Source organism: Colias eurytheme, chromosome 8 (genome assembly GCF_061535395.1).
Source record: "Colias eurytheme isolate Ceu_HAF_F1 chromosome 8, ilColEury1 Martin Lab GWU primary, whole genome shotgun sequence".
Classification (NCBI taxonomy): domain Eukaryota; kingdom Metazoa; phylum Arthropoda; class Insecta; order Lepidoptera; family Pieridae; genus Colias; species Colias eurytheme.
Window position 1 is genome coordinate 6,810,413 of NC_142987.1, and position 22,192 is coordinate 6,832,604.

The following is a 22,192-nucleotide window of genomic DNA, read 5'->3' on the forward strand; positions in this document are numbered from 1 at the left end:
ATTAATTCCAAGACGAAATGTTGTAGTATCTATACATATAATAAAATCGTAGGAAAGTCAAAACTGTACATTGAATATTTTTTTAAAAGAATACATAATCCATGATCTATAATCGATATAGAAGCCAAAAATATAGTTTTTAGAATTTTTGTCTGTTTGTCTGTTTGTCTGTTTGTCTGTATGTTTGTCCGAGCTAATCTCGAAAAGTACTGCATAGATTGACTTCAAATTTTGCATGAATATTACTAACAGGTCGTGTGAGGTTTTTTTAAACATATTATCATGCTATCACCTCCGGGGGAGGAGCTGTGAACCTTTACTTTTCTTACGTATTCCGTGTACTACGACAGCGTACAATCTAAAGGCTCATGTTTAAATGTTGTTTTTGAGTAAGCCATGCTATTATCTAGCTTTACACTATAAAAACTACGTCATTTACGTAATTTGGGCAGAGAAACTGTTTAATGAATCTTTGTACTATACAGACAAATTTGATTCAGCGCCATCTATGAGATTTCGTAAAAATCAAATCAATTTACATGTTAACACTACTGAACACAATGTTAAAAATTAATAATTTAAATATAATTATGTTATTTATTTATTTAACTCTTTAACCCATAATAAATCTTCCCTTCCCTATAAGGTGCGCTTATATAATTCGTGTGAATATACTACATTTTTAAAAGTGAGGGTAGATGTATATTATTTTAAGTCAAACTAGACACCATTACAGTTAATCTAATATTGATTGTGTTCATTGGTTACATTTTTAAAAATCTTCGTGTTTTAATAATTCGATCACGAGGCGGGACTCTAATACAAAAAGGTTAGTTCGTTGATAATTATTATTCCTTCATCATTTACATGTTGTTAGTAAAAATATACTTTGACTGTTAATACTTTTGTTCAGTATTTATCTGTATGATTATTGCTTGGTAATTAATATATTTTCATGTCGTATACCTAATTATAAACATAAGTGTGATGTGAAACTAGCTGGATTTATTTTTACATACTCACAGTCTTATATTTTGTGTTAATGTTAAAATAGTATTAATAGTGTAAATCATAATATTTTTTCAAAGTTAAAAATATTTCCTTTTTTCTGATGGTGTTGCCATCGCATTAAACCGCGCTGTCGTTTCGTTCACAAAAAGTCATGTTATTAGGACCGAATATGTAGCCGCCTCAACTTACGGAAACGAGAGTAACCTGCGTTGTCTGTTAGTTATTATATAGTCGAATTTAACGTTACATGGAAATTGGAATCTAAATATATGTATACCTATTTATATTAAATCTGTAGAGGTCAATTCTGCACATGAAATATATTTCCTAAATAACTATCACGAGGTGATTAGAGATCGACATCGACGTCAAAAATGTTTGTCCGTCTGTCTGTCTGTATAACCGTTATAGAAACAAAAACTACTCGACGGATTTAAACGAAACTTGGTACAATTATTTTTCATATTCGTGAGCAGAGCAGCAACTCCATTTTTAAGCTTTCGTCGCGTGTGCGTTCTTAATGCGTGTATCTTAATGGTTAAAGCTACACAGAAATCAAGTATGAAAGAAATGTTCTCCATATTATATAAAAAATATCTCCCGACATCATAAATGTCTATCTTTTATGGTTGAGCTTAGGAGTTCAAAGCTTTCTGATTATATTTGTCTACTAGCTGTCCCCGCGACTTCGTTCGCGTGGAATAGTGACTATGGGACCTATGACCATGGGCTCAGGGTGGGGCAACAATAAAAAATCATTTTTATTTTCATGCTCCCACTACCGCGCCCACTCGCACTCCCACGCCATATGCCACGTTCAGTCCCAATCCCACGCCCACGCCCACTCCCCTTCACAATTAGTACCTACCAGATCAAAGCCAGGGTAAGCGCCCCACCCAGCCCCACCGTGGCTACGCCCATGCTGAATTACTACTTAACATACAATTATTGAGTAAATACGTACAACCATACTGTACTGTTGTACTACCATAAATAATTAAAAGAATTGTTATTAAAATTTCTTACTAAACTGAGCTAAAAAACTTACGTACCAAATTATTAAAGAAAATCAAGAAATGAAATGCCTAACCTATACCAAATAGTTACTACATATTGTAATTAAAATTATGATGAGTATATAATATCGAAAATCAAAAAAGAAATGCCTAACTAATTCTACGTAAAATTTCTTTTAAATTATGTCATATTATTTTTTAGGAACCAGGGGGGGGAGAGGAGCAAATTCTATTTCCTTCCTTTCTTAAACGGATGTTTTTAATAATCTATGGTGTAGCCAGTAGCCACTGATCAGCTTAATCGATACTCAGTTTTTATCAAATCCAGAAACAAATCCAAATTAGATCTTACCTGTCTCACGCACGTAACTAAAGGCTGAAGAGAGAGAGAGCACGTAACTAAACCGTTTAGACGAAGAAAAGTGTATAGAAAAAGGAATAAATAATTTCATAAACTTCCCGACGATCTTTAAAAATAAATTATAACTTTCATTTTTTTCATTCCCACTTTTACCCCTATGTAGGTATAATAAGTGGATGAACCAATTTTGATACACTTTATCTAAGAACCAGCGTCGGAAAATATTCTGCCTAACAAAAAAAAACCGCATCTAATTCGGTTTACCTGTTAGCCAGCTACGGTGCCATAGACAGACACACACACACACACAGAAATACATAGCGGTCAAACACATAACACCAGTATTTTTGCGTCGGGGGTTAAAAATATAATACGACATAATTTAAAGGACATTTAATGTGGAAAATTTACCTATACACCAGGGTAGATAATTTTTGAAACAAAAAAAAATCGCAGTACGATGAAACCCATTAGAAAAGGATATGATAAAAATGTAAGGAAAAATAAATTACGGTCAATCGGAGTTCGGGAAGTGGGAGGGGGGGAGCTTTTAAGAGAAAAAAATGGTTTCTCTCGATTTCTCGATAATAATAACACCTGCTAATTTTTTTCTACATATTTTAATTGTACAGACATCACTTTTCCACAATTTTATTATATGTATTGATGATGATGATTGAGATTATAACACTCTTAGTCAGTTTTAATTTTTATTCACCCGCATCAGTGCCACCTAAAAAATCTTTATATATCGAAATTCGAGCAAAGTTAAGAAAATGAGAAATAAGAGTTCTCAAGGATCGTTAGAGATAAGAGGCTTACTATTGACCGAAAACAACATGTGTTATGCCGAATCTGAAACCGCTTCACAACGAGAATTGCGGCTCACAGCTGACCGCGAACGGCATGTACTATCCTGTGAGACCGAAACCTTCACTGAGGGTATATATAACGTCTCACAGCTGATCGCAAATGGCATATTGTACTATCCCGTGAGACCGAAACCCTCACTGAGAGGGAATTACGTCTCACAGCTGATCACGATCGTCATATTTTATCTCGAGAATTCTGAAACTTTTACTCAATATGAAGACCGTTTGACAAATAATAGGGTGCACCATAATATTATTCGATCTCTCGAAGATGAACATGAGCATAAGCAATGACTAGAGTAGGGACGAATATTACCATTATTTGAGACAAGAACGAATAATAAGTTTGTTTAATGAAAGATTAAGAATTGAAACTATTGGTCTCTTTAAACGGACGAATAGCGAGAGGCCCGTCTTATTGCAGACAGATTTCGACATAGTCTTAATGACTTAGAGGTAAACATAGAAGATCAATCTACAAATTCGGTGGTGTGGTCCGACAAAATAATATAAAAGTGGGTTTGCTTATAACCTCACAATCGATTACAGATCATCTTCTGTATAGGCGATATTAACGTAGTATGTTCTTTTTGTAATGCTTTAAAGTGGAGTAAGGAGTCGGCTTTCGTTTGAAGATACGCCGGAACCTTTGAAATCACTACTTTTAAGTTTTAGAGGAACATGTGCAATCTAAACAGTTCTTAGACAATATTAGCTCTTATAGTATTGCGTTTTAAATGATCCTTTGGTGCTCAACAATTATCAGATGCTCCTTTCATTCTTACTTTTAAGATACAAGGTCAAGTTTATCATTTGATAGGATCCCTTTTGCCTGAAGGCCAACCTAAGTTTCTTTAAATATATTTTGTATTCGACTACGACGAATAATCGAATACAAGAAATCAATATTTCTCGAATTTAAAACTGAACTCATTTCACAATTTTAGAACATGTTAATTCATCAGGTTAATCCGTATATATGCGTTTTAAATCGATATTAGAAGCTTTTCCTCAAGATGGTGATATTAATATAAAATTGGTATAAATGCCGATAGACGGAAGTCTATCAGCACTCAGGAATTCCCTGAGCGTGTTATAACGCCCAGGCCGCAGTATTACAATTTTTCCTACAGTAGGGCGACGAATGTATTTTCGCATAGCAACGGAGGGGAACTCGTGGGGGGTAAAGTGACGCGGGCCACGTACCACAAACATGTTTAGTTTGTGGTACCGAGCGCGAAAGAAAGTCATCGTGTTTTTAGTAAAGTTACTATGTAAACTAACGTAATTTATTACTTAGGTACATATTCTATAATGGTGCGCTCAAACTGTTAATCTACATTTAATTTAGATTATTATTTTAATTACTAAGAAATGTAGAATTTAAATCACATTCATTCATGTTTTCCTCAGATATTCGATGTCTATGATTTTCGATGATTTTAAGATTTTCTTATCAGAGTATTCAATTTTAATGTAGTTAAATTTTATAAGAGACAATTAAGAACATTCAAAAATAAAGTGTCACGTATTTTTTTTAAACGACGAATGACGAAAAACGACCGAATCGCGGACGAAGTCGCGGGCAACAGCTAGTTTGTAATATAAGTGTTTCCAAAAAATATTTTGCTAATCATCTGAGAAGCAACGTACACAAAAATAATGTAGATAAAATACAACATTCAATAAAACCTAATGTTAAGATAATTGAGACTGCGTTCGGTAATAGAATAATAACTTATAGAGTAACTTCTGAAAATCAAAATTTTTTACAGTTTGAGACACCAGATTTATTTCTTGCTTCAGTCAAAGATACAATATTTACGTTAATAAATAAGTCCATAGAAGAGCATACAATTTTAAAAATCAATTTTATTTTATATGGTGACTTTGTGCAGGAGTCAAAAAATATAAATAACACTTTTGATTTTCAATCAATGAATTTTATTGTTTGCACCGGTGATGATTTAAATATATTTTATACTACTGTAACGAATTCTCTTATTAATTATATAAATTCATTCGAGAAAAAGGATAGTGGGTGGAGTTTGAAAAAAATTTTACATTTGGATATGAATATAAATCAATTTAACCCTTTAAGAGGAAAATCTTATATTGAGTTACCACATGACATAAAAATAAAAAAAGCTGTTATAAATGTTAAAAACACAGATAACGCCTGTTTTAAGTGGGCACTGTTATCCGCTTTGTTTCCAATACATAAAAATTCGGATAGAGTATCATCATACACCAAACACAGTCATAAATTGAAGTTCGGTAATATTACATTTCCAGTTAAATTAAACGATATTCACAAAATTGAAAGTCTTAACAATATTAGTATTAATGTTTTTGGTCTAGAATATAATGAACAAAGAAAAAAAAATAGTATTGTCGGACCCTTGTATTTTACAAAGAACAAAATGCAGACTCATATAAATTTATTATATTTGACACAGGGTAAAATCGGTCATTATTGTTACATAAAAAATATGTCAAGATTAATAAGTCATCAAATTTCAAAATCGAAGGAAGCTATATATCTATGTGACTTTTGTTTACAATATTTTTCAACATATGAACGTTTGAATAACCATCAAAAAAATGATTGCAGACATATATGTACACAAATACCAAGCGTTGATAAAAATAAAAGAAATTGGTGGGGTGATATTGTATCTGAAAGTAAATTAAGTTTTGATAAATTCCAACGTAAACTGAAGTTACCTTTTGTTATATATGCGGATTTTGAGGCTTTTTTAAGTCCTTTAGCATCGTGTTCAAATGACCCTACAAAATCACATACGATAAATGTACAAAAACACAATGTTTATAGTTTTGGATATTACATTAAATGTTCTTATGATGATAAATTGTCTAAATATGTAACATATACTGGTGAAAATTGTGCTTTAAAATTTATGGAATCGTTAAAAGATAATCTGAAAATAATTGTGAAGAAAATTGGTTTTCAAAAAGCTTCTAATAATTTATCACAAATAGAACAAGATATAGTTAGCAAATCTGAACACTGTTATGTTTGTAATAAAAATTTGAATGGGGATTCAGTGTTTTACCATGATTGGTTTACTGGGAAATTTATTGGGGTCGTGCATAAAGTTTGTTCAGAAAAATTTAGAGTACCTTACACTATACCAGTCTTCTTGCACAATTTAAGTCATTATGATGCACATTTCATTGTACATGCATTAAACTTTGATGAAGGTCAGGTAGAAGTTCTCCCACAAAATAAAGAAAAATATATATCATTTTCAAAGATAATTAAAATCAATAACAGTAATGTTACTTTACGTTTTGTGGATTCACTTAAATTTTTACCCAGTAGCTTAGATACCTTAGCAAAAAATTTAAACGATAATGATTTTAAAGAATTATCAAAATGTTTCCCTAATTTAGAAGACTTTAAACGACTAACTAAAAAAGGTGTATTTCCATATGAATTTGTTAAAGATTTTGATGCATTAAACCAATATCAACTTCCAATGCAATCACAATTTTACAGTACTCTCACAGATTCTTTTATTTCTAATGAAGATTACAACCATGCGAAAGACGTTTGGAATCATTTTAAATGTAAAAATATGATGGACTATTCAAATCTTTATTTAAAAACCGATGTATTATTGTTAGCAGATATTTTTGAAAATTTTAGATGTGTTTGCATAAAAACTTATGATTTAGATCCCGCCCATTACTATACAGCTCCTGGATTAAGTTGGGATGCTATGTTGAAACATACTAGAATCGAGTTAGAATTACTTACAGATATTGAGATGATTGCTTTTATTAAATCAGGAATACGTGGAGGTGTTTCACAGTGTAGCACTCGCTATGCAAAAGCAAATAATGTTTATATGTCCAACTATAACTCAAAAGATAAAGATTCATTTTTAATGTATTTCGATGCCAATAACCTGTATGGTTGGGCTATGTCCCAATATCTACCTACAGGTAATTTTGAGTGGGCTTCCCCCGATACAGATTTTAATGTTAGTTATTCTTCAGAGATAGGATTTATCTTGGAGGTAGATCTTGAGTATCCGGTTGATTTGCATGATAAACATTCCGATTTACCTCTTTGTCCAGAAAACATACCTGTAGGTGACGCTAAAGAAATTAGATTGATTCCAAACTTAAAAAACAAATCTAAATATATTATATATTATAGAAATTTAATTCAATGCTTAAAAATGGGGTTAAAATTATTAAAAATTCATAGAATATTAAAATTTAATCAGACTCCATGGTTAAAAGAATATATAGACTTAAATACACAATTGAGAACCCAAGCTATTTCAGATTTTGAGAAAGATTTTTATAAACTAATGAACAACGCTGTTTTTGGTAAGACTATGGAAAATATTGAAAAACGTGTAAATGTTAAACTGTTAACTCATTGGGAAAATCGGGGTAAAGTATTGGGAGCTGGAGATTTAATTGCTCAACCACATTTTCACAGTGTTTCAATTTTTTCTGATAGTCTTGTTGCAATTCAATTAAACAAAACAAAGTTAATTTATAATAAACCTATTTATCTAGGATTTTGTATATTAGATATATCTAAAACGCTTATGTATGATTTCCACTACAATTACATGCAAGATAAATTTGGTTCCAATTTGAAATTGCTATACACCGATACCGACAGTCTCATTTATCAAATATTTACGAGTAACTTTTATCTATACATATAATAAAATCGTAGGAAAGTCAAAACTGTACATTGAATATTTTTTTAAAAGAATACATAATCCATGATCTATAATCGATATAGAAGCCAAAAATATAGTTTTTAGAATTTTTGTCTGTTTGTCTGTTTGTCTGTTTGTCTGTTTGTCTGTATGTTTGTCCGAGCTAATCTCGAAAAGTACTGCATAGATTGACTTCAAATTTTGCATGAATATTACTAACAGGTCGTGTGAGGTTTTTTTAAACATATTATCATGCTATCACCTCCGGGGGAGGAGCTGTGAACCTTTACTTTTCTTACGTATTCCGTGTACTACGACAGCGTACAATCTAAAGGCTCATGTTTAAATGTTGTTTTTGAGTAAGCCATGCTATTATCTAGCTTTACACTATAAAAACTACGTCATTTACGTAATTTGGGCAGAGAAACTGTTTAATGAATCTTTGTACTATACAGACAAATTTGATTCAGCGCCATCTATGAGATTTCGTAAAAATCAAATCAATTTACATGTTAACACTACTGAACACAATGTTAAAAATTAATAATTTAAATATAATTATGTTATTTATTTATTTAACTCTTTAACCCATAATAAATCTTCCCTTCCCTATAAGGTGCGCTTATATAATTCGTGTGAATATACTACATTTTTAAAAGTGAGGGTAGATGTATATTATTTTAAGTCAAACTAGACACCATTACAGTTAATCTAATATTGATTGTGTTCATTGGTTACATTTTTAAAAATCTTCGTGTTTTAATAATTCGATCACGAGGCGGGACTCTAATACAAAAAGGTTAGTTCGTTGATAATTATTATTCCTTCATCATTTACATGTTGTTAGTAAAAATATACTTTGACTGTTAATACTTTTGTTCAGTATTTATCTGTATGATTATTGCTTGGTAATTAATATATTTTCATGTCGTATACCTAATTATAAACATAAGTGTGATGTGAAACTAGCTGGATTTATTTTTACATACTCACAGTCTTATATTTTGTGTTAATGTTAAAATAGTATTAATAGTGTAAATCATAATATTTTTTCAAAGTTAAAAATATTTCCTTTTTTCTGATGGTGTTGCCATCGCATTAAACCGCGCTGTCGTTTCGTTCACAAAAAGTCATGTTATTAGGACCGAATATGTAGCCGCCTCAACTTACGGAAACGAGAGTAACCTGCGTTGTCTGTTAGTTATTATATAGTCGAATTTAACGTTACATGGAAATTGGAATCTAAATATATGTATACCTATTTATATTAAATCTGTAGAGGTCAATTCTGCACATGAAATATATTTCCTAAATAACTATCACGAGGTGATTAGAGATCGACATCGACGTCAAAAATGTTTGTCCGTCTGTCTGTCTGTATAACCGTTATAGAAACAAAAACTACTCGACGGATTTAAACGAAACTTGGTACAATTATTTTTCATATTCGTGAGCAGAGCAGCAACTCCATTTTTAAGCTTTCGTCGCGTGTGCGTTCTTAATGCGTGTATCTTAATGGTTAAAGCTACACAGAAATCAAGTATGAAAGAAATGTTCTCCATATTATATAAAAAATATCTCCCGACATCATAAATGTCTATCTTTTATGGTTGAGCTTAGGAGTTCAAAGCTTTCTGATTATATTTGTCTACTAGCTGTCCCCGCGACTTCGTTCGCGTGGAATAGTGACTATGGGACCTATGACCATGGGCTCAGGGTGGGGCAACAATAAAAAATCATTTTTATTTTCATGCTCCCACTACCGCGCCCACTCGCACTCCCACGCCATATGCCACGTTCAGTCCCAATCCCACGCCCACGCCCACTCCCCTTCACAATTAGTACCTACCAGATCAAAGCCAGGGTAAGCGCCCCACCCAGCCCCACCGTGGCTACGCCCATGCTGAATTACTACTTAACATACAATTATTGAGTAAATACGTACAACCATACTGTACTGTTGTACTACCATAAATAATTAAAAGAATTGTTATTAAAATTTCTTACTAAACTGAGCTAAAAAACTTACGTACCAAATTATTAAAGAAAATCAAGAAATGAAATGCCTAACCTATACCAAATAGTTACTACATATTGTAATTAAAATTATGATGAGTATATAATATCGAAAATCAAAAAAGAAATGCCTAACTAATTCTACGTAAAATTTCTTTTAAATTATGTCATATTATTTTTTAGGAACCAGGGGGGGGAGAGGAGCAAATTCTATTTCCTTCCTTTCTTAAACGGATGTTTTTAATAATCTATGGTGTAGCCAGTAGCCACTGATCAGCTTAATCGATACTCAGTTTTTATCAAATCCAGAAACAAATCCAAATTAGATCTTACCTGTCTCACGCACGTAACTAAAGGCTGAAGAGAGAGAGAGCACGTAACTAAACCGTTTAGACGAAGAAAAGTGTATAGAAAAAGGAATAAATAATTTCATAAACTTCCCGACGATCTTTAAAAATAAATTATAACTTTCATTTTTTTCATTCCCACTTTTACCCCTATGTAGGTATAATAAGTGGATGAACCAATTTTGATACACTTTATCTAAGAACCAGCGTCGGAAAATATTCTGCCTAACAAAAAAAAACCGCATCTAATTCGGTTTACCTGTTAGCCAGCTACGGTGCCATAGACAGACACACACACACACACAGAAATACATAGCGGTCAAACACATAACACCAGTATTTTTGCGTCGGGGGTTAAAAATATAATACGACATAATTTAAAGGACATTTAATGTGGAAAATTTACCTATACACCAGGGTAGATAATTTTTGAAACAAAAAAAAATCGCAGTACGATGAAACCCATTAGAAAAGGATATGATAAAAATGTAAGGAAAAATAAATTACGGTCAATCGGAGTTCGGGAAGTGGGAGGGGGGGAGCTTTTAAGAGAAAAAAATGGTTTCTCTCGATTTCTCGATAATAATAACACCTGCTAATTTTTTTCTACATATTTTAATTGTACAGACATCACTTTTCCACAATTTTATTATATGTATTGATGATGATGATTGAGATTATAACACTCTTAGTCCGTTTTAATTTTTATTCACCCGCATCAGTGCCACCTAAAAAATCTTTATATATCGAAATTCGAGCAAAGTTAAGAAAATGAGAAATAAGAGTTCTCAAGGATCGTTAGAGATAAGAGGCTTACTATTGACCGAAAACAACATGTGTTATGCCGAATCTGAAACCGCTTCACAACGAGAATTGCGGCTCACAGCTGACCGCGAACGGCATGTACTATCCTGTGAGACCGAAACCTTCACTGAGGGTATATATAACGTCTCACAGCTGATCGCAAATGGCATATTGTACTATCCCGTGAGACCGAAACCCTCACTGAGAGGGAATTACGTCTCACAGCTGATCACGATCGTCATATTTTATCTCGAGAATTCTGAAACTTTTACTCAATATGAAGACCGTTTGACAAATAATAGGGTGCACCATAATATTATTCGATCTCTCGAAGATGAACATGAGCATAAGCAATGACTAGAGTAGGGACGAATATTACCATTATTTGAGACAAGAACGAATAATAAGTTTGTTTAATGAAAGATTAAGAATTGAAACTATTGGTCTCTTTAAACGGACGAATAGCGAGAGGCCCGTCTTATTGCAGACAGATTTCGACATAGTCTTAATGACTTAGAGGTAAACATAGAAGATCAATCTACAAATTCGGTGGTGTGGTCCGACAAAATAATATAAAAGTGGGTTTGCTTATAACCTCACAATCGATTACAGATCATCTTCTGTATAGGCGATATTAACGTAGTATGTTCTTTTTGTAATGCTTTAAAGTGGAGTAAGGAGTCGGCTTTCGTTTGAAGATACGCCGGAACCTTTGAAATCACTACTTTTAAGTTTTAGAGGAACATGTGCAATCTAAACAGTTCTTAGACAATATTAGCTCTTATAGTATTGCGTTTTAAATGATCCTTTGGTGCTCAACAATTATCAGATGCTCCTTTCATTCTTACTTTTAAGATACAAGGTCAAGTTTATCATTTGATAGGATCCCTTTTGCCTGAAGGCCAACCTAAGTTTCTTTAAATATATTTTGTATTCGACTACGACGAATAATCGAATACAAGAAATCAATATTTCTCGAATTTAAAACTGAACTCATTTCACAATTTTAGAACATGTTAATTCATCAGGTTAATCCGTATATATGCGTTTTAAATCGATATTAGAAGCTTTTCCTCAAGATGGTGATATTAATATAAAATTGGTATAAATGCCGATAGACGGAAGTCTATCAGCACTCAGGAATTCCCTGAGCGTGTTATAACGCCCAGGCCGCAGTATTACAATTTTTCCTACAGTAGGGCGACGAATGTATTTTCGCATAGCAACGGAGGGGAACTCGTGGGGGGTAAAGTGACGCGGGCCACGTACCACAAACATGTTTAGTTTGTGGTACCGAGCGCGAAAGAAAGTCATCGTGTTTTTAGTAAAGTTACTATGTAAACTAACGTAATTTATTACTTAGGTACATATTCTATAATGGTGCGCTCAAACTGTTAATCTACATTTAATTTAGATTATTATTTTAATTACTAAGAAATGTAGAATTTAAATCACATTCATTCATGTTTTCCTCAGATATTCGATGTCTATGATTTTCGATGATTTTAAGATTTTCTTATCAGAGTATTCAATTTTAATGTAGTTAAATTTTATAAGAGACAATTAAGAACATTCAAAAATAAAGTGTCACGTATTTTTTTTAAACGACGAATGACGAAAAACGACCGAATCGCGGACGAAGTCGCGGGCAACAGCTAGTAATGATATAAAACTGGACATTAATACATATTTCGATACATCAGATTATGATGCTAACAACGTTTTTAATTTTCCTAAACTAAATAAAAAAAAAATAGGTTATTTCAAAGATGAAAACTGTGGTAGAATTTTTATGGAATTTGTAGGTCTGCGATCAAAAATGTATGCGTTACAGGTTGATGATAAAATTATTACTAAGGCAAAGGGTGTTAATAAGTGTGTCACAAAAAAATTAACTTTAGATAATTATAAGTCATGTTTGTTTAATAAAAACGTTCAATATTGTAAAATGTATAGATTTAAATCATTAAAGCATACAATTTTTACACAAGAAATAAATAAAACATGTTTATCCTTTAATGATGCCAAGCGGTACATTCTACCAAACAATATAGATACATTACCGTTGGGTCATTATAAACTCGATGGCAATTTCAGCTAAAACGATATTTATATTTCAAAAATTTTAGTTATGAATATATTTGATTATTATTATTATTATTTATTTTTTTGGATATATGTGCTTTGTAATAATTTTTAAGGTTGTGTTTATTTGTATATATTACTTTATTTATATTAAACTGTAACCTTAATGTATAAATAAAATGTTTAAAGAGAAAAATATTTAGTTTTATTGCTACATCCAAAGAAGATAGAAGTATAAAAATGATTCACTTTATTCATCCATTTGCTGCCATCGTAGCAGGTCCAAGTGGATGTGGAAAATCTAACTTTGTTACTCAATTCATTAAACATAGGAGTAGTGTATGTAATGAATTTTTTTCTGAAATCACATGGTGCTACGACGAAATGCAGCCTTTATATAATTTACCAAATGTTAAGTATCATCAAGGAATTCCAAATCTTAATATGTTTGATGGTGAAAACCCACACCTTATTATTATTGATGATCTAATGAGAGAGTCTGATGGAAGAATTGTGGATATATTTACAAAAGGTAGTCATCACAGGAATCTTAGTGTATTTTATTTAACACAAAATTTATTTCATCAAGGTAAAGGTCAAAGAGATATTTCTTTAAACTCAAGTTATATAATTTATTTTAAAAACCCTCGAGATAAAACTCAAATAAGATATTTAGCACGACAAGTGTCACCAGATAACACAAAATTCATTGAAGACGCCTACAGGGATGCAACTTTAGAAGCGCATGGATATTTAATGGTAGATTTAAAACAGAATACAAATGATTTTTGTCGTATCAAGACACATGTATTCCCATTTAATGGTCACTGCACAGTCTACGTCCCCACGAAAGAGTTTAAATACACCAAGAATCAAACAATTCAAATCATTTCTAAATGATGCTTCGTCGAGTTACAACGCATAAACATTTGCTAAATGCTTTGCATACGCTTAAACCAAAATATCAAAAAGCGTTACTTAAAACGTGTGATGAAAAAGAAATAAATTGTATTTGTGAATGTATTCATAACGTTTTACAAGGAAAGATACCACTTAAAGATCAAGATAAACAAAAATTGAATAAACACAAAAATATACTCCGTAAACTGGTGCGTAAGTGTAAACATAAACTAAGAAAAAATATTATTATACAAAAAGGAGGGGCTTTCTTACCAATAATATTAGGTGCAATATTGAGTGGATTAGTAAGTGGACTAGCCAGTTAACATGGAAAATGCTAAGAAAATGATACTTATTGAACCTGGATTGATTGAAAAATTAAAACAAGAAAATAAGGATACAAGTAATTTGTCTCGATTAGATATTGAAATGCAAAATATTATGAATAGTAAGACGGAAGACCGAAAGAAGTGGATGCTATATTTACAAACACTACAAAGATACCTTCACTTTACCGAAGAGGATCGTCAACCACTCAGATTACCAATTTATTCTGATACATCTAATGAATATTCAAATGAGTCTAAAATTGGTTTTAAAAATAAAGATAGAGATCAAAAAAGTTCAGTTGATGCTGAATCTTTGTTGGGGGAGAAAGGTTCCATTAAAAGTATAGAAAGTGAGGCAAATCCACTGTATTCACCAACACAAATACTCAGTTTAATACCGAAAACTTATAATAAAAAAGGTGAATCATTATTAAACTTAATTGGAATAAGTAAAAGTAAAATACGTTGGGATAATGAAGGCACAGTCATAATTGATAATGAAAAAATTCCAGGAAGTAATATTGTTGATTTAATAAATGATTCACTTAGACCCTTAAAAAAAAGTGATCCGATAGGGTGGGATAGATTTGCTAAAGCATTAAAAGATATTAAAGTACCACTTACTTATATTGGAAATCCAAAGAGATGTGAGTTTATTAACCAACTTCAAGCAAAAGATCTGAACAAAACCTCTGAGATTGAAGTTCAAGAATTTTCTACACCGAGCAGTGGAGATAAAAGATATATAACTAAAATACGTAAAAAGATCGATTGGGAAAAATGGACCCCGTACTAGAAGAAATTAACAGGATTTATTATGATCCATCTAACCCCGCTGGTTTTGGTAGTATTGATAAATTATCAAAAGCTATGAAGGGTAAAATGGATAAAAAGCAAGTAAAGGAATGGTTACAATCACAAGAAACATATACATTACATAAACCCATTCGGAAAAAATTCCCGCGTAATAGGTACATTCTATCAAATATTAATGAGCTGTGGCAAGCTGATTTAAGTGATATGCGAACTTATTCTCAATATAATGATGGTTTCAACTATATACTTTGTGTTATTGATGTATTTAGTAAATATGCTTTTGCAAGACCAATGAAAAAGAAAAACTCAGAAACAACTAAAGAATGTTTTGAAAGTATATTTACTGAAAGTAATTCAACACCTACTCACATACAATCTGATAAAGGTACAGAATTTGTCTCAAAAGATGTACAAAAATACTTTAAATCCAAAAAGATAAATTACTATACCACTAACAATCCTGATATTAAGGCAAGTATTGTTGAACGATTTCAAAGAACTCTAAAAATGAAAATGTGGCGTTATTTCACTCATAATAATACTTATAGATATATAGATGTTTTACAAGATTTAATATACTCTTATAATCACAGCATTCACTCGAGTATTAAGATGTGCCCATGTGATGTAAGTTCCAACAATATTATGACAGTTTGGACTAATCTTTATGATAGAGGGTCAAACAAACTTTCTTTAGAAAATTCAAAACCAAATTTCAACGTGGGTGATTATGTTCGAATAACTAAATATAAACATGTTTTCCAAAAAGGATATGAATCAAATTGGAGTGATGAAATATTTATTATATCTTCAATAATTGATAGATCTCCATGGGTTGTTTATACAATTACAGATTTACAAAATGAACCAATAGTTGGTACTTTTTATGAAAGAGAATTACAGAAGGTCACTTACAACCCCACCTCACAATATAAAATAGATAAAATAATTGGCACTCGTTATTCGGGCAACAGAAAAGAAGTATTAGTGAAGTGGAGAGGTTATCCAGATAAATTTAACAGTTGGATTTTAGCTTCTAGTTTAAAAGAAATATGAATAAAGAAAGTTTTTATTTAACTTTGCTCAGCAATAGTTCAATGGAATACTTTCCTGATAACAAGACCACAAATTTTTCAACAAAATTACCAAAAGCTATGAAATTAGAAGGTGAATGGTTGGTTGGAGTTGTCGAGTTTCAATATCCATGCACAATGTTTACTGTTCAAGATCATGAAAATGTTGTATACATCACAAAAACCATGTTAATTCCTAATGAAGATAAACCATCAACAGTGTACTACAAAAAACATATTCCCGCTACCAACTACGATAACGTTGAACATATTTTGAGAGCGTTAAATGGTATCGGAGAGAACTTGAAATTTCGTTATGATGAAATAACAAAATTTGTGTCTGTTTCTGTTTTGGATAAAAATATAACATCCGTAACATTATCACCCAAATTAAGTTTACAACTAGGTTATGAACCAAATACAAATCTCCTAGACAGAAATTTTGGGAAGTGTCCTGCTAATTTACACTTAGGGTTACCATCTCAACTATTTCTATATTGCGACATTATCGATCCTCAGATTGTGGGTGATGTTATGACTCCGCTATTAAGAGTCATTTCATTAGATCCTTCAAAATACATTTATGGTGCGTATAAAATGCACGTTTTCTCTCCACCTCACTACTTACCCGTTATGCGAAGAGAGTTCGATACGCTGGAAATGGATATAAGATCCAGCGCAGGACAAAAAATACCATTCCAGTTTGGAACCGTGTGTATTAAACTACATTTCCGCAAATTATAATAATGTATTCTCCTCATGATCATCATAAATGTCCATATGAAAATTATTATTCACATCAAGCTGGATCAGGAGTTGGAGTAATTTATAAGGGTTCACCATACCAACGCGGTCATGGTATTGGGAGCTTCTTAGGAGGGTTATTTAGATCAGTTTTACCTTTACTTTCAAGTGGTGCTCGAGTGGTTGGACTTTTATCGGATATGATTCAAGCCCGTCCTATGGAAACCTCAATAAAAGATCGTCTAAAGCAAGTTAGTACGAACTTAAAACGAAAGGCTGATGACAAAATTGATCGATTAAACATGACAGGATCTGGGTATATAACTAAAAGAAAACGATTGGCCTCGTTCATTCCACCACTAACAGCTAAAGTGAAAGCTACGAAAAAACTTGGTCTAAAACCCAAAAACATCAAAGATATATTTTCAAATTAAGTATGTCTTTCCTTCATAATCATTCTTGTGAGTGCGTTAAGTCAGAATTAGATTTGTTTGCATTACCGTCTACACAAACAAGCATTGAAAATGGATTGTGGATTCACTATAAACCAATTTCATCTCTTGCTGATGATGGACCTATCGAGTTTCAAGTTCCTGGAACAGGCGATGACTACATAGATTTGTCTCATACATTACTCCACATAAAGGCAAAAGTATTAAATCAAGATTCAACAAAATTGACATCAGCTACAGTAGTAGCACCTGTAAATAATTGGTTGCATTCACTTTTTAGTCAACTCGATGTTTATTTAAACCAAAAACTTGTATCACCACCTAATAATACCTATGCCTATCGAGCATACATGGAAACCCTTTTAAACTATGCTCCTGCTGCTAAACAATCTCATCTTACTTGTAGTCTTTGGTATGATGATACAGCAGGCAAAATGGATTCCACAGATGGTAAAAACATAGGGTTTGTTAAAAGACAGGAATTAGTTAATGAAAGTAGGGAAATAGAAATGATTGGTCATCTTCATGGTGACATTTTCAATCAAGATAAATTTTTAATTAATGGTGTTGAAATGAGTGTAAAATTAGTTCGGTCAAGAGAGAGTTTTAATTTAATTGCTGGGTCAAATGATGAAAAGTTTAAAGTTTGCATTACGGATGCAACTCTTATTGTTCGAAGAGCACGAATTAATCCAAGTGTATTACTCGCACATCAGAAAGTTTTAGCTTCTACCACTGCTAAATATCCTATTACTCGTGCTGAAGTTAAAGTTTTAACAATTCCATCAGGTGTTCAAGGAAAAACTCTTGATAATATATTCTTAGGACAGGTACCTAAAAGATGTATTATTGGATTTGTGAACAATTCCGCATTTAATGGCTCACTTACTAAAAATCCATTTAACTTTGAAAACTATGGCATTAACTCTTTCAGCTTATATATTGATGGTCAACAAATACCTTCAAAAGCTTTGCAACCATCTTTTAATAATAATATATTTACATCAGCATATCATACTCTATTCTCGGGGACTGGTATTCACTTTCTTAATGAAGGAAATGCAATCTCTCGTGAACAGTATGCCAAAGGTTACTGTCTTTTAGCATTTGATTTAACTCCTGATTTATCAGCTAACTCGTCAGCTCATTGGAATCTCATAAAGCATGGTAGTGTAAGATTAGAAGTACGATTTGAATCCTCACTAATACAAACAATTAACTGTATTGTTTATGCTGAGTTTGATAATATTATTGAAATAGATAAAAATAGAAATGTTACTGTAGACTATAGTAGTTAAGGTTATAATGTGTGTTATGTTTTAGATTTATGTGTTATGCTTAATGCATTATGTGTATATGTAACTAAAGGAAACATTATAAAATTAAATAAAACAAATTGTATACAATTTACTATTTTTTATTTCCTTACAAACTTCCTATTTAATCTTATACAAAACACTATAATTGAACATTCCTATGACAACCATTGAATAGATTGGTACTGTAATAATCTGCTAATAACAGTAATATCATGGATACACTAGAATTACAAAAACATATGAAAAAGATTCATCCCAGTCTAGAAAATAATGTTTATGCTGCTAATAGACTGCCTATGTATACCCATGTACCAACGTATATAATATGCAATTTGGATGTGGATGATAAACCAGGTTCACACTGGGTAGCTGTACATATCGATACGAATGGCATATTTTGATTCATATGGACGAACACCTGAGCGATATCATCTCCAGTTTTTGAAAAGGAATTGTAAGAGATGGGACTGGAATGTTGATAGGATTCAGAATAGAATTTTTTTTTTTTTTTTTTTTTTTTTTTTTTTTTTTTTTTTTTTTTTTAGTCGGGGTATGTTTGGATTCTCGTTTGGATTCACTGGATTCCCGGACTCTGCCTCACGCAGTGAGGCAGAGTCCGGGAATCCATACTACTCTCATTTAAATGAATAGTGAGAATAGTGTAATACGTAATATGAGTTCTGTTATAATATTAAGCTACTATTTTAATAATAAGATTAAATAAAATTATTCATTGTTTAAATTATTATAATCAAGTAAAATTAAAATATTTATTTATGTGTTACGCAAATATTGAGGTCATGAAAATATGTTGGTTAACTTGAACTGAAATTAACTTTAACTATTTAGTTAGTTATAATGTTTTAACAAAATAGCTTTTTGTGAAGGTTAAATTATCGAGGTCGATCGCTTTCTGTAACCATACTAGGTACAAGTAATTCACAAAAACTTTAATCCTGCTCTGTGCATATCCAATCATAATTAATAATTACAAACTAGTCGTGGATGCAAATCACAAGCTTTATTAAAGGTTGAACTTGTAGGTAACTGGCATTGTCCTACATTTCGTAGATGAGAGGAATTTCGCAGCACATTAAAATCTTTGCAAGGACAAGTGATCATTTGTTATGACTATAGGTACGCGAACTAGGAATTTTCAGAAAATTGAAACTTACGTGACAAAAGTTCCCATTTTGCCGCCCTCTATAACACGTAGGGTAACTTGTAAACCATGAATAATTAACACATAAACTTTTGAATTTCGATTTGTTTCGATCGGACTGAGAGCGAGCGCGCGGCTGCCACGAACGTACTGGCTCGCTGGCTATCGCGGAGTGAGCACTGAGCTGTGAGGCTGGATACAGCCTTCCTTCGAGCACCGCGGCGGAGTACAGCGGCTCGAGCCAGCGAGAGAGAAAGTTAGCAGTTATCAAACTTCGCGGTTACGTTCGACGATGACGCTTCCCGATTGCGTATTCAGCGACAAACTAAAGAGCGTCCCCGGTATGTGCTACTGACATGGTGAACGGACATCGTTTAGCGAGTCCTATTTTTCGCTTTGTTATTATTTACACACAATGCTCGAAAAATAATGATGTTACAAAATTTTCTGCTTTTCAGTATACTGTCTTGCTATGTGCTTGACAATAACAAGTTATTTGATAGGTCAAGACTATGTCGATTAAGTATATACCTAGTACCTAAATAGAAATAATCGACAGGTTATTTTCATAATTTGTAAAACATTTTCATAGCTCTATTGCAATTAAATTTATGATTGTATTCGCGTCTTTATTTAGGTAACTATATTTAGAAGATTTAATAAAAATCATATGAATGAATGTTTTCCTTTGAATTGTCGTTCTGGGAATTTTATGTAAAGTTTAATAAATATATTAGAAGCGGATGTTTTGGAATCAATTTATATGAACTTGAGATGATTCATGATTCGCCTTTGTAGATAATCGTGGGCTATTTCATTGAGGATATTTAAATGATATATTCATAAATACTGTATGGAGAAGATATTATGTTATTATGTTATGTGTAGTAAAAGTCATGTGAAGGATACAAATAATATACAATAAATGAACCATTACTATACAGGCAATTACGGCTATAATAGTTTGAAATCGAATCGTGACTTTAATATTTTAATTTATAATACAAACACTGTGAGCATTAATATATACCTTTACCACAGAATAATAACCAGTAGCTTTACTGCAAATATTATCGAGTGATTATGAACATTTTTCTGTTTCAATATCATTGTTAAAAATAGATGAAGTGAATTTCAAAGGTAAATATACTCGTTTAGAGTAGTAGGTAAATAGGTAAAATCAATATTTTGTTGTATCTTTAAATTCACAGGTGATAAATCCAAGTGGTAAGATTGTTTTAAAGTGTATAAGGAAGGAAAATGTGTCCGTTTCCACAAGTAGGTTAAAATAAGATATTTGATCAGTTCTACCAATTCTCTTTTAGATTGTTTTTAATGTATTTTAACGCGACTTATTAAATTAAAATAAAAGTAAAATAAAAAGAAATATCAATCAATTTAAATTCAAATCAATTTAAATATCAAAACTCTACTAAATAAGATAAACTAACTACATGCCAGTGATCACTATTTTGGATAACTTATAAGTTAGGGATGCGTTTCAATGCTCAACAAAATTCTCTTGATAAACTCATTTTCGGAGTAGTATACAACACCAAGAGATGTTAATATGTTGACTACAGAGCGCGTTATGTTTACAACAAAATGAATTATTTCTTCAAATAACTTGATTGTATTTATACTGATTACTAAGCCTCACCCAGACCTTATCCAAATTGCATATTACATAAGCCGCGGGTTAAATATTTATTCGATTGTATGTGGTGTCAGCGAACTTTCTCTTGCGGCAATGTATATGTATGTGATATATTAAAACTTGGAGATAACGATCATTTGATGTTAGAGTTTATTTGATTATCATTTGTATTATATATAAATAGATTTGGTAGATTTCTACAAAGTATATTCTACAGTAGTTAGGTATACTACTAAATTAGTGAAGTGGTCTGATAAATTATTACTTATCTACTCTTGTAGATTTTTGAAAAACACCAAGATTTTTGATCTATTAGTTGAAAATACCTGTAAGACGTTAAGGAAGAAGTTCTTAGACTTTATTATGATAATATGTAAGATGGAAAACCCTGGAGTCAGCTACGCGCAAATAATATCAATTCTAATATCTTTTGTTTATCGAAGGTAATATTTGCAGTTCAAGATATAATTTCTTATCTTAACTATGAATGAAGTTTCCAATCTTATTACGAATACA

General features: G+C 31.8%; 1 protein-coding gene across 1 annotated transcript in view; it reads right to left on the reverse strand.

Moving 5' to 3' along the window:
* The window catches only part of LOC149906578 (uncharacterized), a 64,518-nt gene extending 44,258 nt beyond the window's left edge, over positions 1–20,260 (reverse strand). The window contains exon 1 of the mRNA XM_090104706.1: positions 20,033–20,260. Within this exon, the coding sequence (XP_089960832.1) occupies positions 20,033–20,049 (17 nt within the window). The 5' untranslated portion in view covers positions 20,050–20,260. The remainder of the gene's footprint in view (positions 1–20,032) is intronic.
* Positions 20,261–22,192: the final 1,932 nt, after the last annotated feature.